The following is a 16,816-nucleotide window of genomic DNA, read 5'->3' on the forward strand; positions in this document are numbered from 1 at the left end:
TCTTCCGTAACTCTAGAAGTGTGCATTTGGGAATAAGTTATAAAGGTGAAAAAAAAATTATTCTTCCGAATGGTCGAAAATAATTTTTTCAAACTTTGCTGAAAATCGTAAGTTACCGTTTTCAACGAAAATCGCACAAACATCGATTATTCTCCAAAAGGACTCTCTCAAAAAGTATGAAACATTTTTTGAATTTTCTTCGACTAAAAAGAAAACTTTTTTGTATTTGCCACATAATGGGCCCGGCCGTAGTTTCGAAGCTACGCTTCTTCTTGCACATCAATGCGCATGTTATCTGATTGTAACATTTGGTCTCAATTTTTCTTCAATCCTCGCATAACATTACTGTAACTAGCGTCCACTGTAGGTGCGCGAGACCCGCGTCGAAGAGCGATGGAGTAACCCTTGTTCACCCACACCTGCATCAATCCCCGTTTATGAAATAACAGAAAGATTACAACGATGAAAGTATAATCGGCCACCTTGCCTTTTGTCAATAGTTTTTCAAGAAGTTCGTGCGAAGGGGGGGGGGGGGGGGGCTGGCTAGCCAGAGATAATTTCGTGACGAGGGCGGTGCACGACGGCTGCAGTCACGGTCTCTATAAGTTGGCCGAAATATAGCCAGGTATACGTCTAATCGTAAGCTGCAGCATAGCGACTGCGGGCAGCTGCTCTGGCAGGTGTGCCCGTTACTACGAAAATGTCAAAAGTTACGGAACTTGTGTCCAGGAAGTTCTCAACATTGAGAGGTTCTAAATAGTCACGGATATTGTACGTTCAATGTTCAATATATATTATTGGCAATCATAGAAGCCTGAGAGTTTCATAAGATTGCAATACATCGCTATTGTCCCTACATTACTCCAATTAAAGTTGGATGGAATGAGATCGGAATTTTCCGATCATTCGTTTCTAGTGGAGCAAGCAGACTTTACCATCTGGCAATATGAATACGTTATCGCTAGGTGATTCTGTCCATCCAAACATTATGCCGTAATTATGGAAAAACATGAAACATAGAGCTGAATTTTCTAGCAGTTGGTATGTTTTCGTAAATCTGTAGTGCAACAGGTGTTGTGTAAAAGTGATCGTGTCAAGTTACACAACGTTACGTGTTATGACAAAATCGAATAAAAATAAAAAGAAAAAAACTTTCAAATGAGAATTGGGTCAGCCGGAAAGGGGTGGAACGAAATAATGGTACAGTAAACCTTTCCAACCTTTTCCGACCAACTGCCGGCATTTTCAGCGGTTGAAGACAGGAATGTTTTCTCTAGGGAAAAGCTACATGGGAACGACCGTAGGCATCGCCAGAGTGAGTCGTCTCAGTTTTCACCCGCACCCATTGGTCACAGTTATTTCTCATAGCATGTCAATGAAATATAATATGAGAATGCACCTTAGATTCTCGGACACTGTATCGTTGCCTATCGTAAAACGAGAATACGGTTGTCTTTCCAAGATATATGTCGTCGTCATCGACTCGCTCGGTAATCAGCTATCTTCAGATTTGCCTACTTTCGTTAAATAGCAATCGTACTGCAGGGTCTCCTAGATTATTCGAACCAGTCAAGTTTTACAAATAAGAGTTCTTGACACAAATTTCATGATTTCGAGGGAGACAAAAGTTGGTATTGACGAATTCGTCATGGATGGGGTGATTTTTCGAAATTCGCAATCTTTTGGTGACTGCAGTTTTGTCACTCGGTTCCCGATCGTCGTATGAAACAAATGATTCACCCGATTTCCCTCCGTTCTTGCCATCTATGATGAATTAAAAGTGACCAAATCTTGTACCTCTGGTAACCGCAAAACTTTTATCCGTAAAATGCCGATTGTTTCGATTTAATGTTTTTCTTTTTCATTATTATTCGCACTAAAATGTAGATGCACCATCCCTACAGCGCTTGTTTTCATCGCACACCTTCTGGCTGTGAATTTCAACCAACGAATAAATAGCTTACTATAACAGAGCACCAAGCACTGTCCTCTGAAAAGAAAGAGAGGCGGATGAAAAATGCAGACAGAACATTGATCAGTTCATCGCGTAACTTTGGCGGCACTTACCTACCTTTCAGTTCTTTCCGCATGGAACTCGGTCTCTCATTCTCACTTTCGTTCGAACGTTTCCCAAAATTTTTCGTCGACGACTCCAGGTGGCCAGCTACTGCCACCGCCGCCAGTTTGTTCTTTCTTCACGATTTGCCCCCTTTTTCTAATTAATCAATACCCATAACCAGCCAAAGCACGGACTGGGATGAGATACGCTTCCGCAACATCAGACACGCTAGTAACGCACACCACCCGAACTACATCCCAAATTATACGCCTGGAAAACACGTGAATCAGGTGGTGTAGGTTACATTAATTATCTCAGACCTTTTAAAGTTAATCTACATATTTTTAATTAACGCACTTGCCCACACACTGTGTCGGAAGTAAACAGAATTTTGAAAACGATCGACCTTTTGGGCGTATTAATAATATTATATAATTTCATGGTTCAAAAATTAATTAATGACAAATCCGTCATTACGTCTGAGAAAAGCGTGTCTTTCGATCAATCGGAGATCAAAAACAGTTGTTTTGCCCCGATACGTACGGGCACCCAACAAGTAAACCTCATTAAACGTTGGTCCCTAATTTCCCTCTAAATTTTACCACTCTCCTCTGCTACCGTACGATAAAAATAAAATATCTAATAACCGTAATTGAATTGTTCATAATATTTTTCCTCCTGCTCTTAGTATCCACCGCACACCTGCTGATTTTCATTTATTGGTTTTATTTTTTAAACCGAAACGTCGTTTGTACATCTTGGTTCGCGAATACAGTACTCATATTATCTGTTTCATATTTTGAACCCCTTTGCGAACCTCGACAGATTCATTCGATTCAAAGACGGTCTGTCCGGGATGTGCCCTTGCTGGATAGATGCAAATTAGGGGAAAAAGGATTGTCTACCTGGACGACGCGTACATCCATAAGGTTCACTGTTCACGTTTACACGATCCTGAGAATCCTTTCCACATGTACGCGCAACAACGCTATCGTAACAACAAACGACGTTTACCCAACCATGCCGTACGGTAGTCCCTACATCAAGTGTTTCTCTTCCCCGTCGTGGTTCACCCGTTACTTGCGATACGGATGCGGGAATTACTGCACACCGACTGGCCGTTTTCGCAATAGCTTTAGAAAAATCCCGGTACTTCGCCAATTCGCATTTGTCGCCGAGGTCCGCGCGTTACGTGTACATTGGGTAGGTATATCATCACAGGCAACGAGGTGATCCAACGGCACGCACATTCAAACTCCCCCCATTCGGCATTGCAAGGGACGCAAGGGACGCCGTGTGTATTATTTTTTCAACGCGAAGCGGCTTTTTGCCGGTGCTGCCGCGCGGCGTAAAGCCACGAACTGAGGAGTCGTTGCCGCCGCCTTAGCAAGCCTTCGCGTGGGCCGTGCCTCTCGCGGTACTCGCAGTCATTCGCGAACCTTCGTCATTTCGCGTGCCCGTCCAACTCACCCAGACGTCGGTACACGCAGAGGTATACACGCACGTATGCACTCCTCGTTAACTTGGCAATGTAGTTAGGGAGGTGGCTCTTTTCTGTCCATGCAGTGCCGTGACGTGTTGTTGCATTTTCATTGACGCCGATTTTCTATGCCAATTTATCTCGCCGATCGAAATTCAAACGCCTGATCGTCGCGAAAACGTGAGCGTAGGTATCATAACATCGCGCATCGTCTCGAGATTCACCCACGCGTGCTGCACGCATCGCACCGACATACGCGCGCGCATATGCTCGCACCAACACTCGTAAGCGCCTCAATTTATGCGCTCGTGTATCAGTAGACCAGTCGCGTACAGTGATGTATTTCCAAAGCTTTTCGTGTAATTAAGTTATCATTCGATTGCCAAATCGTATACGTTCTTTCGGCTCTTTGTCGGTTATCACACACGTGGTTTTGCCATGTGCACGCTTACCTGCGCCCTGACGCATGCATACCCATATTCCAATCACAGTTGATTTATCCTGCGGACCGTTCAAGGACAATGAAAGGATACGGTAAGAACTATCAATTTTAACATCAAAATACCCGACACCAACGTACGTGCTCATCATCAGCCGCACGATACTTGAGGCGATGATGAACATCACGCCTCCCGAAAGTCGTTGACTACCGCCTGCATTCTTCGATTCCTCGGCCGAAGCGAAATTGCCCGTTTCTTCGACTCTACACCGTAGCTACATGCATTCGCAACATACCCTAACATATTCGCGTACCTATAGTACGATCCGTCTGTGTATAATTGTTCGTAACAAGTTGATTCGAATACGGGAACCGCGGGGAGAGAGGACGGGAAGAGGACGCTTCCTTCTGTTTCTTGATCTGTGTCTTGCGCCAAACGGGTTGAGAGTGAACGGCCGCACAGGCGGCGTTGTGTGAACGATGTGATGACCGGCGGCGGCGCCGGCGGAGGAGGGGAGGGGGGCATAAAAGAGAATACGCCGACGTGTGTGGTAACTATAATAACGGACCGCAGGATGTATGAACGCGGATGCCGGAAATATCTGCAACGTCGAGTCGCGTCTGGTGCCTACCTACCGGACTAGTGGACATAACTAGTTATTTTTCAAACATGAGCAGCGTGCGATATTCCCGCAATTTGTGTTTTCTCACTTTTGTCATTATTATCATTACTATTATGGTGTTTTTTTTTTTTTGTTCCAGTTTCATGAATACTCATAGTTTCTCTAGTCCATACCAATAACAGTGTGAGAAAAACTGGATGCTATTGTACACACTTATACGATCATAGGAGGATTCTATTCCTATGCGAGAACCGTACAACGATTACGGCACATCATACTAGGTACTAGATATCGCGAGTGCGCGTGTAATCTTACCTCACGTGCTGCTAATTCGCTGTATTATTCTTTCCTTCTCTCTATGAACTACATGTCTACCTTTTATCTTGTAAAAGAGTATAATATTTGCCCGCATTGTTGTAAACTAATAATCACACATCGTGACGATTACATTATAGTATTCAGACGAGGGAATATTGAGTAGGGTGCGGTAGTGCAACGAACCTCAGGTATTTACTCCTTGCATGCGGAATAAAATTACACACCGTGAATCGGGCAATATTCGTGCGGCATTCGTCGCGCTGTGGCGACGTAACCGATATCCATTCCGATTTATCGATAATTTAAAAAGCGCCGAATCGACACGCGGCAACACACGGCATAGAATCTTATTCCTATACGTGAACGGTTGCAAGAAGTGCAATCTATGCCTGCATCCTATACAGTATATTCGTATAGTTACTGCAGATCAATATTTCGTGTGGCTATCTAAACTATCATTTAGACGTCAATATTTTCTTTTAATCGCTACTCACTCCTGATCAATATTCTCTCCCAAGTATTTTCAAGCAGCGAAACAAGGAGCAACGGCGGGTGTATGGGTTACGTACGTACGACTCGTAGGCACATGTGATGCAGAGAGCGTTTCGCCAGCGTCGTTTCGCCCAGTTCTCGTTTGTAACCGGGGAGACGGATTTAATCGCAACGAAGCCTGATAGAGGTGAAGCCGTTATCCTTGTATGTTTACTTTGGCATACACACGCTTCGCGGCGTCGCCTCACGTACGCGTACGAGGGTGTGTGTTTGTATGTTGGCCATCTGTCAAATACGTGTTCAACTCTTCATGCAGTCACCTGCGGTTGACAAAATAACAGTACTCGCCTTTTTAATTGTTCGCTCGTTCAATCGTTGCCCTTCTATCGACGAATTTCTTACCTATTCGCGGAAAAACAACAAGGGCATTACACATGTCTCGCGGATAGATCTATCTACGCAAAAAACGCCCAACGTTCTTTCAACTTTCTCTGGAAAGTTTAAAACAGAACTCAATGGAAGCCAATATTTTATCCTGAACTCATCACTCCCCTGCTGATCCATATAAACCAGAGAAATGAAAAAAAAATCATCAAAGACAACGACTCTACAGAACAGTGTGCAGGAGAATTCCGTTTACTCTGAAACATCATGCTAATTCAGCATTTGCAAGTACTGTAGGTACGAAGATATGTAGCTACATTTTGACGCGTGTCTCAGTTTATACTGAGCTCAGATTACATTGCGTCTACCGCGATTCGCAATTTTTAGAGGACAATAATCTTGACCTCCTCTGCTAAACAGAGTAAAGGCTCTCGGAGTAAGTATATTTACGAAATTGACGATATGAGTTCCAGCCTCATTTAACGCTCATCGTTGAATCCTCAGTTGCCGTAAATTCAGCATTTCCCTTATACTTGCCGAGTTTTCACTAATACCTCTAGAAATTAGAAATGTATAACCAACGTCGTCGAGTCCAATGTCGTATTTGCGATGAACAACTTTGCAAGACTGACACGAGCATGATATTCGTGCACTTTATGTGTCTCGCGGCCACGCTCCAGTATCGCGTAGCGCTGATTGCAAGCACGAACAGGGTATTCTCTCATACACGCGTGCGCCATACTGGTGTAAGTAAGCTGGAACGCGGTACAGCGCAACGTGTCATGACCAGAAATATTCACCTACCAGTGAGATGGAGTATTGATAATCGTGATAATAGTTGTAACGACGATGATGACGATGATGACGACAATTGTTCGTCAACTATCATAATGATGACGACAATCGGAATAACGACAAAAACAATAACGGTCACGGTATAATAATAGTGATAATGGTAATGAAGAATTGACTACGCACCATTGCGGTAGTGGATAGTCACTCTCGTGGATGGACCTTGGGCTTACACCCCAGAGCTGATCGGGAGAGGGAAAAGGATTGAAATGAGAAGCTGAGAGGCGCAGAGTCGAGAATTAAAGGCAATGGACGGACTACTACCGCCTCGAGTACCGCGATGTCTAATATTAGCTGTCTTAAAACAGCCGGGGAAGTTAAGGAGAGTTGTTAGCCTCTGGATTCTCACTTGTTCCCCCTCCGTTTTCTCTATTTTCCTTCCTTCCATTCAACGCGGCTACCGATACCGTCAAGAAATGCTCCGGCAGGGAACTGGTGCAGCCTTTGAACCAGTTACTCGTTGATTTGCGTAATAATTCTTGCCAGTACAATTAATCTACGACGCCGTTTCACTAACGTATATATTCTATTACTTTATCGTGCATATAGTAATTGTCATTTATCACGAACATTAGACATGGGTAAAGGTTTTTTTTCCTACCCTTTCCCTCAAGCAATGGCTATTTAATTATGTACCTACACCCATTTCTCTTGCTCTTCGGATAGGACTGATTTCGCACATTGCTACAAAGGTAACGCGGCTACACCGCAGTCCTGCACGTTTTGCAGGCAACGCCAAACATCCATCGACTTGTTGATATGCTACAGGCGCGGTTCGAGCGTCTGACGGTATCGCTGCAAAGCTGCACCGCGTGCGTCCGGCCGCCTGTACAAACCGCGAAGGAAGATAGTAAAAAAGGACAGACGGAATGGCAGATAAGGAGAGAGTTCCATTTTTTAAGACACTGAAAGCCAAAGATCCCCTAAGGGCCAGCGGTAGTTATACAATTGATCATCAAGCAGCGGCACACTTTTTGAAAGTGTAGATGTTGCGCTTTTCTCGTCCGGCAACAAGGGGCCGGGGATACGTCCGGTACGAGGCAAGAACCGAGACGGCAATGTGTTTGGTTGCCGAACACGCGATGCACCGGAGCACTAGACGGAAAACCGATGCATATGTTTATTCGCTTTGAGAAAAAGGTTGGACATTTTGAAATACTACAGAATGGCTTTATTGCCCAATGCAGTCATCCATTTAAGACCTGTTTTTTCACTCCTATTTCTATTACTAAGTAAATCATCCGATAGTTTGGGAAAAATAAGCGTTCGAAAACTTGTACGTCGTTTCTATGATTTGAAATGAGAAAAAACGTTGAAAACCCGATTCAATCAGTTTCATGTACCCAACATAAAAAGTATGCAGAAACATTTGTGGGCATGAGGATGGAAGTCGAATCAGCACGCGGAATGAATTTAATCGGTTATGAATTTTTCCATTAGTCTGACCCGCCACTCGACCTCGCTTAGATTACGATTATTGGGGACTGACTGCATGCTAAGAAAGAAAATAAGAAAAATAAACCACTTCGGAACTAATGACCAATTCATATAAATTAAGAAGCTTATCAAATGTGCGCATAGGTTTAGAATTATTGAGCCGCGTGGCTTACCACAATCCTAAATGGGCGAATATCAACTGTGTCTGACGTCCATAACCCCGGAATCTCAGAAAAATAACTATCTCATCATTCTTATTTTCATGACGTTTCAAAAGCATTTGGAAACGTGACACTCCCGCACAAAGTTTCTGATATGACAGAAAATTTTTATTTCGCCGGCACTACGATTTACCAAACTACTGGCTTCTAGTAATGGTAGATTCCAATTGATTGGAAAGAAAACATTACGCGACAGTCATGATATTGAAAAATAAGAAACTTATACGCGGACAGTATTACAAACAAAGATGTTGCATACCTATCAGTTAAATAAGCTGTATACAACGAGAGAAATTTTAAATTTCGGTTACTAAACAGTTCTGGACTATTTTAATTTTTTACCATAATCGAAAAATATAGTTCTATGTACGAAATGAAAATTATTACCATAGCTGTAACCAGAAAGTTTAGTGTCTGTTACTGTTATCAATCATTATGGTTGTTGTTCCTGCCTTTAATAATATGTTGCAATGACCCAAAGATGTATATATTTTTGGTAACTTTAATCAAAGCAAACAGTTAGTGTTACTTTATTTTCTTGTAATTTCAACCGTATTTAACATAGTGGCCAACGGGCAGGGAAAACCAGCAGCACGGAAAAGTCAGGGATCAATTGTGTGGCGATATCAAAAAAGCGAAAGAATAAAGCTTCCCTTATGAAGAAGGAAAACTCTAAGAACAATTTTTATCCATGTGCTCGGTTTCTGCATAACCATTAAACGCATAGATCATAAACGTAGTTTGAAATACCGATTGATACGGAGCTTTATTTAATTACTTCCTTGAATTGGTACCATAAGTTCGGATTTTAGTAATAGAAAAATTATTATTTGGTCAGGGCAAGTCAGGGAAATGTCAACAAATTTGTTCGACTATTTTTAGTGGCCATCGTATGACTAAACAGTTGTTGCAACGACACGCCTCTAACTTGAATTTTATACTAACTGTAACAAACAAAATTTTCGTCAATGTACCTTATTCGTATAAGCCGAGACTTAAAGAGGAATCTCGCAGACTGGTTATATTTCTGTCAACGGCCAATAATCGTTGCGGTATCCCGATTCATACACTCCTGTTACAAATTTTTACCGTATGGCCACGCAAGGAAGAATTCATTAACTACACTATTGTATTAAACGCCGTCTGTATGCCGAGATTGTTCTTTGCACAATAATCAATGGGTCATCCGGTTGACAAACCGAACTCATCGACCACCCGGTTTTTTTATTTTTATTTATCGTACTATAGTTTGGTCAAGAGGAATTGACGACGCTCGATTTTATCTTATCACTGTTCGCTAAGAATAGTAATATCAATTTGAGATCAGATATTTTCACCTCAGCACACCTCACCTCACCGTCATCTTACTATCTGTCGCACTCATAATGACTAGATGGAGGTTGGTTAGTTTTGGTAAATGTGCAGATATGTAGGCGTAACGCGTATGGGTATACATTATACTCCAGAATAGCAATGTGAAACGACCCGAGCCAGATGCCAGTTATATGGTTAAAGGCGAACGTACGAAACGTCGAAATCCCCGGCGAGTCCGGTCGATTGTGAGTGACACCCCTGTAAGTTTCGGCCGGTTAGAAATATGTAAGGTTAGTAGCAGTAAACTCTTCAAGCCATTGGTAGCAGTGCGTCGTGTCAAAACCGCGTCTGTCGAACCTCGAGATTACCAGCATTATTTCTTATGCTGTATAAAATTTGAGTAATGGTGGATCAAAAAAGTGATACTATAGTTGACATTTAGTTGCAAAAAACATTACTGTCGCAACTATCGCCTTTTTTTCATCCTGCAGTCTCTTGCACATCCATACAGGATGCTGGAAACTGGTTGCAAGAATAACCGATGCAATACTTACTGGTATAGTAAGTCTGCATAGTAAGAAATTCGGCAAAGGGTCACCCAAAATCACCGTCAGCGATACCTAAAATCTATCTACATGACATCAAAGGCCTGGGATCATGTATGATATACATGCAGGCTGTCAGGCTGCATCGGTCGAATATTTCATCCACCCCGACCTGCGACTCACACCTCCTAAACTTATCTCCTTTTTGGTACATGCTGACGGCATCACCCCTTCATGAACATACTTGTATACACGTATTGCCCCGAACAACGGATAATAAACAAAGAATGGCTCCCACTCCCTCTACTTTTTTCGCTGGTCATCCACCTGTCGTCGTCCGCCTGGCTTTCCGAAAGGCAACCGAGCACAAGTGTAGCCTTAGGCGGTCAAAATACAGACAAAGTATAATTGACCCGAAAATGGATCTCTGGTCTACGGAATTACACCCTGCCTTCGTGCACGAGGCTGAAAGTAGCAGCGAAAATTAGCAGCCGAACGTTGCAATGTTCATTTGAAGATGGCTGTGAAGTCCGAAAATTAAAATTTTCTGAAATACCTCGAATTCTCCATACTTTTATAGAATTATGATAAAATTGAACTGCAATTTTCTATTTTCAAAGAGTTTGACACATTTGGCTGTTAACTCTGGCCGCTAGCTTCAGCTGTATCGTTAGTGCGACAGGGATAGGGTACACGTATAATTGGCACGGATGGCATTTATGCTGTAATCCCCCCCCCACGCCAGTTCAAAATCGGCGAACCGCACGAGAGCACCGAATTAACGAAACAGAGAAACCATGAGTCTAACCTTTTTCTGAACCCGGTGCGTTGAATACCACCTAGCATTCTAGCATGTACCTACGTGAGCATTGTGCATCGATGTGACTCGATAAGGATTCCTCGCGTGCAAGGTCTCCTATCCGGTAGGAGAGGGTAACGCACGTAAATACGCACGCCACCGCCCGCGTCGATTGAAATGAATGAAAAGGGAACACCGTAGATACGCGGGTCGTACAGACCTGTGTGTATCCATTGTGTATCTTCATACACCTGGGCGCCCTCGCCGTTCTCTGCAGTACTCACCAACTACCTGTATGTAATACAGTCGCAGTCTCACTTTCGCTTAGGAAGGCTTGATTCCATCTGCATACCTATGTTTTTACTCATACGCGGTAGTCGTGATAATTTTACTTTCGCAATGCAAAGTGTGGCTGTGATTGCGTATTGAAAACACTAAACCTCCATTCGAGAGGCTCGGAAAGAATGTTGAACTCTCAGTTCTAAGTGACCACCTGCACCCCTGTAACGAACGAAGCATTGACCACGCAAATAACTCGGTTCTTGCATGCTCCAGGTACATCTATTATCTGCATTTGTTTATAGCGACGTGTGTGAGTGACAATGCTTCTTACATCTTCCAGCTCCAGCTCCGGAGGTAAGATCGTGGTGAGCAACTTACCAGCCCACGCAAGGTTCGAGGACATCGAACCACTCCTAACGACGTACGGGCAGGTCCAAAACGTGGAAAAACTTTCCTCGCGAGATCCAAACACCCAAACAGTCCTGGTCAGCTATGAGACGCAAGAACAAGCACAACAGTATGTAACCTAGATCTACGGCTTATGATATAACACTTACTTATTGCAGGACAATTGGCATGAGATGATTACCTGACGTCAAGCTTGCATATTTATAACGTCTTTAAACTCATTCGGTTGCACACGGATAAAGGATCTCCTGATTACAACAAATTTGGTGCAGTAGTAAGGTGGCAAAAAATATTTTTGGCTTTAAAGAGGTATTAATAGATTCAACAAAAAGTGATCCGAAAAATGTACCAACTTTTACTGTCAAGTTAAACCTCATTTATTTGAATTATGTGTCTTTCAAAACAAGTCTTTCGCCATATTTTTTAAAACTTGACATTTTTCTTTTTCTTTGGGTACACTGGCAGTTAGGATCCTTTCCTTTCTTGGACAAGTTTTTCGTAGACTCAGAAAGTCTACAAAACATATTAGCCCAAAATGATCGTATGGGATGGGAAGAAAATAGTCGAAACCCTTGAACTTGTGATACGAGGGTCGTTTCAACACTAAATTTCGTTATTTTTTCACAACAAACAACTTTAATCAGGCTCTGTGTGCATATCAGATTTATATTGAAGTCTACTAAAGATATTCTTACAATTTGGCTCCCTGTAAAGATAGACGCATGTACTTCTGTTTGGCGTGTCTGACTGCACAAATCTGTATCGGTATCTTTGCTTTCGCCGCAGAAGGTAAAAAAACGGCGTAGATTCATTCCAGATTGACTTCTGTTTATGACAAACAATGCAGAAGCATCCAAACGATTCGTCAACGGCGTTCAACTTCTCCGGAATGACGCACGGGTGTGCACGACGAAGATCCGATTTGCAGATCTGTTACGGCTCGGATTTCGTGCTCGTTTTCGTCATTCATATCTGCGCATCCTTTCTGAAAAGTTGAACGCTACTGACGAATCATTTGAATGCTCATTCATTGTCCGTCATGGAAAGACGTTAATTTCCGATGAATCTTCGCCGCACTTTCGCCTTTTCTACTAAGAAAACGCATAAACGCAACAATACGAGCGTCCACCTTTACAAAGACCATACTGCATCGCTTTGCGGGGTCGCTTGCCTGCTAAATTTTCTGAATATTGTCAGTGGACCTCAAATATAAAGTTTACCTGTTACCTCCAACGAAGTCAAGAGATGTTGTTAATTGGAAGATGAAAAAAGAAAAAAAAATGGAAAACTTACTGTTGAAATGGCCCTAGTATATTCCACTGTACCATTGCTCATAAAATTGTTCGGTTATTCACATCGAAATGTCGTGAAACGGTCTGGCAATTCAAAATTGCGACCGATTTAAATTGTTATGATATTGCGTTTCACACTTTAATAATCGGAATATGCACACGTTTGTTTTAAATCGCATGTAGCCTATTAATTAAAAATGACGATGAGGAAGCGTGTAGCTGGAGAATCGATAGATATTTGACTAAAAAAACAGCTACCTCCTGGCATTCGAATCAAGTTTCGAAATTACCTGACAAAATGAATGTTCACCGTAACGTGAGACCTAGCGGTCGAAAGCTTGGTCTAAGAATTTCTTTCACCTTCTCAGGGCTGTAAATCAGTTGAATGGGTACGAGTACGAGGGCAACCCGCTAAAGGTGGAGATGTCGAGCCCGGAGAATCGGCGGAGAGGACGCAGCCAACGCGGGGGAGTCGCGTTTTCGGGGTTGCCTGGGTCCGGACGGCAGACCGACTTTCCTCTACGTATTCTGGTTCAGTCGGACATGGTAGGTGCCATTATCGGTCGACAGGGTTCCACCATACGTCAGATAACTCAGATGACTCGCGCTCGCGTCGACGTGCACAGGAAAGACAACGTTGGCTCCCTCGAGAAGGCCATCACCATATACGGAAACCCTGAAAATTGCACCAATGCTTGCAAAAAAATTCTCGAGGTCATGCAGCAGGAAGCCAACAACACTAACAAGGGGTAAGTTGATTACACGTCGTTATGTTACGATTTTTTTGGGGTCTTAAGGCTCCGGTTGGGAATTTGGCCCAACGATTCCATTGAACTCGGTATTAATAGTGTGATCAATGATGGTTAATTCTGTATTCGATCATGACTGAAGGGTGTTTTCGTTGAAAAAAGTACGTATTTTCCTGAAACAGTGAGATAACCCTGAAGATCCTTGCGCACAACAATCTTATCGGACGCATTATTGGGAAAGGGGGTAACACCATAAAACGGATCATGCAGGATACCGACTCAAAGATAACCGTGAGCAGCATCAACGATATCAACAGCTTTAATCTGGAACGCATCATCACCGTCAAGGGTTCGATTGAGAACATGAGCAAGGCTGAGTCCATGATATCCAGCAAGCTCCGTCAAAGTTACGAGAATGATCTTCAAGCTATGGCTGTGAGTTTACTCTTACCGTCACTCTCTTGTTTCTTCAAATATTTTCTCCTCATCCGTATCCTTGAACCCCTTTGATTTTTCGGACTTGCGTTGTCTCAAAGTGTACGCGGAAAACAAAGCTGGGTTGCCGAGTACACAAGTTCGAAAACCAAATTTCAACCATTTATTCAAACGGGTGCACTACGCTAATTCACTACATGGATTTACGTAACTTAGCACAGCCGTTGAAACTGGCGTATCGTTCATTATGGGCAAAAATATCAAGGTGGCCCGTTATCCAGAAGTTCAAAATCAGCAATAGCATCAAGCAAACAGTATACCAAGAGACAAATGTTTTAACCTAACTCAGGGAAATTTGTTACCTCATTTCTTTCCAACAGCCCGGATCGAGTACGAAGTCTCGGAAAAGTAGCAACTCCTCGTCCTCATCGGGGGTTAGTGTGATACTAGGAAAATATTCGCGTCTCCGCGTCGCTACCTAGGGGTAGACTGCTATGTATTACCACTGTATTTAATAGTACGTGAAGGAGTACCATTTCAATTTGCATATCCGATTCCGGCAAAGAAATGTGTGCATAAATTTTTCTATCCTTATATTTTACTTCTGTCCTTCATATTTCTTTTCTGTGTTTTTTCACCTTGACCACACCGGCCTTCGTATACGAGCACCTCACGTATTGTACGTTTTATAGCCGCCGAATACGCGCACTATGTACGCACATTATGTTTCTTTCACATGTATGTATGTACTTTTGTTACATCCTCACATTGTCTCGTACGCAACTTATATGTAACACTTCAATTGCGAGTCAATAAAATTGTCTATGTTCGATCCAATGTTCGTCTCTATGGTATTTTCGTTCATGTTTCGCAATTATTCAAAGCAAAAGAGATACAAGACGCGGATGGTTTCAACCCATGAACGACCGTTGAGCGTCCAAAGACTCTGACTCTTATCGTTAGACAGAGTCTTCGTGGATTCCTTGAATAATAAATTGAATTCATAATTACTTATCGCAAAATTAGAATATGCCAAATACTCAGCCCAGGCTGTAAAACCATGCGAACCACGTTCGTACACAGATAGTGAAACGAGACCTTGACCCCATCGGCAAATGATGAATTCGAGCTTGATTCGGAGAACACCTGCCGAGATCTGATATATGATTGATATATCTTTTTCGAAGCGTTGTGATACGTGAAATGAGGAAAAAACCGACAGTCGACGCCGTTACCCGTTGTTACAGCCCCAAAGCATGATGTTCCCCGGACTCCATCCGATGGCGATGATGTCGACCGCGGGTATGGGGTACAGTTCGCGTGGTCCGGGTCTCTACGGCTCCGGACCAGCGCCGTATCCGTACCAGGGGAGCATGCCAGCCCAGCAGGGCGGCGTTCCGACCGGTGACACCCAGGAGACGACCTTCTTGTACATTCCCAACAACAGCGTTGGCGCTATCATCGGAACAAAGGGTTCCCACATAAGGAACATCATAAGATTCTCGGGTGCTAGTGTCAAAATTGCACCGCTTGAACAGGACAAGCCCGCGGATCAACAGACTGAAAGGAAAGTAACAATCGTTGGGTCGCCAGAGTCACAGTGGAAGGTAAGAACGATAGTTGAAACGATTCGACCAACTCCCTAAATTATCGATGTACGAACATGTCTGGGGCCTTGGGGGTGAAACGGTGTTACGTGGTAGCCGATGAGGAGTGAAAAATTAAATGTCAGTCGAATAAAATGTTGCGATGCATTCCGCAGGGGTCATTCAATCGATGAATTTTTTTTTTTGGGGGGGGGGGGGGGGTGCCAAACGGCGTGACGTTCTTTTTTTTCTGGACATATTTTAGATTCTTATCATTTTTTTTATTTACATAAGATTTTGGATTAAAATTGAATTTTTGATTTACAAATTCACAGAAAATACACATGAATATGACACGCAAATAATGACTCTTCCAGGCTCAGTATTTAATCTTTGAGAAGATGAGGGAAGAGGGTTTCGTGGCCGGTACGGAGGATGTCAGGCTTACCATCGAGATCCTTGTACCGAGTGCTCAAGTTGGTCGAATCATTGGAAAGGGTGGTCAAAACGTCAGGGAGTTGCAACGTGTCACCGGAAGTGTCATCAAACTCTCGGAACAGCAGGCCACGCCACCACAGGCCGACGAGGAAACGACGGTTCACATCATCGGACCATTCTTCTCTGTTCAGGTGATGATCCGCTTCGTTTTTCGACCGCTCAATTCTCATGTTCATGAAATCCATAAATTATCGTGTGTATTAGTCGTCGGTGGAAAAGATGTTTCGAAAAAGAAATCGGTCCGAAGAAGATCGCTTGTGCCTTAATGCAAGCTTCTTTTTGAATGTCCTGTACCACTCATATCATGCAACCGCAATCCAACTTGCTGTTTAGCACAAGAATAATCAAGATCTCTTCCAAAAATGGCTACACTCGAAGCAAAACTGTTAATATGCAGCTCTGTACATGCCTGGTCGGTTGTATACTATACTCATAGATTCCGACGAAATTGCTCCGCATATTTTTACATCCCATTATAAAGTACTGAAAAATTGACAAAAATTATGACTTGTATAATTCGTAATTGCAACTAAAAAATCTAATTACTTTTTCTTAAATAAAGGTTCGATTTACCCGCGTTATTTTCATGCCGAAATTGCAGAA

At 42.9% G+C, this 16,816-nt stretch overlaps 1 protein-coding gene across 10 annotated transcripts in view; it reads left to right on the forward strand.

The window, feature by feature from the left end:
• Window positions 1–16,816, forward strand: part of Imp (IGF-II mRNA-binding protein) — an 89,572-nt gene that overhangs the window by 61,543 nt on the left and 11,213 nt on the right. For 9 of the 10 annotated variants that reach the window (XR_011176832.1, XM_046620673.2, XM_046620676.2 and 6 more), the window contains 5 exons: window positions 11,586–11,762; window positions 13,314–13,694; window positions 13,877–14,129; window positions 15,377–15,736; window positions 16,093–16,344. Coding sequence is in view for 9 of the 10 variants with exons in the window: in XM_046620673.2 (XP_046476629.1) it covers window positions 11,586–11,762; window positions 13,314–13,694; window positions 13,877–14,129; window positions 15,377–15,736; window positions 16,093–16,344 (1,423 nt within the window). In the remaining variant the exon portion in view is untranslated. Of the gene's footprint in view, window positions 1–3,566; window positions 4,074–11,585; window positions 11,763–13,313; window positions 13,695–13,876; window positions 14,130–15,376; window positions 15,737–16,092; window positions 16,345–16,816 lie in introns of those variants that run through there. The other variant, XM_046620682.2, reaches the window with a different exon arrangement.

The sequence above is a fragment of the Neodiprion pinetum genome, chromosome 4 (assembly GCF_021155775.2).
Source record: "Neodiprion pinetum isolate iyNeoPine1 chromosome 4, iyNeoPine1.2, whole genome shotgun sequence".
In the NCBI taxonomy this organism is placed as follows: Eukaryota; Metazoa; Arthropoda; class Insecta; order Hymenoptera; family Diprionidae; genus Neodiprion; species Neodiprion pinetum.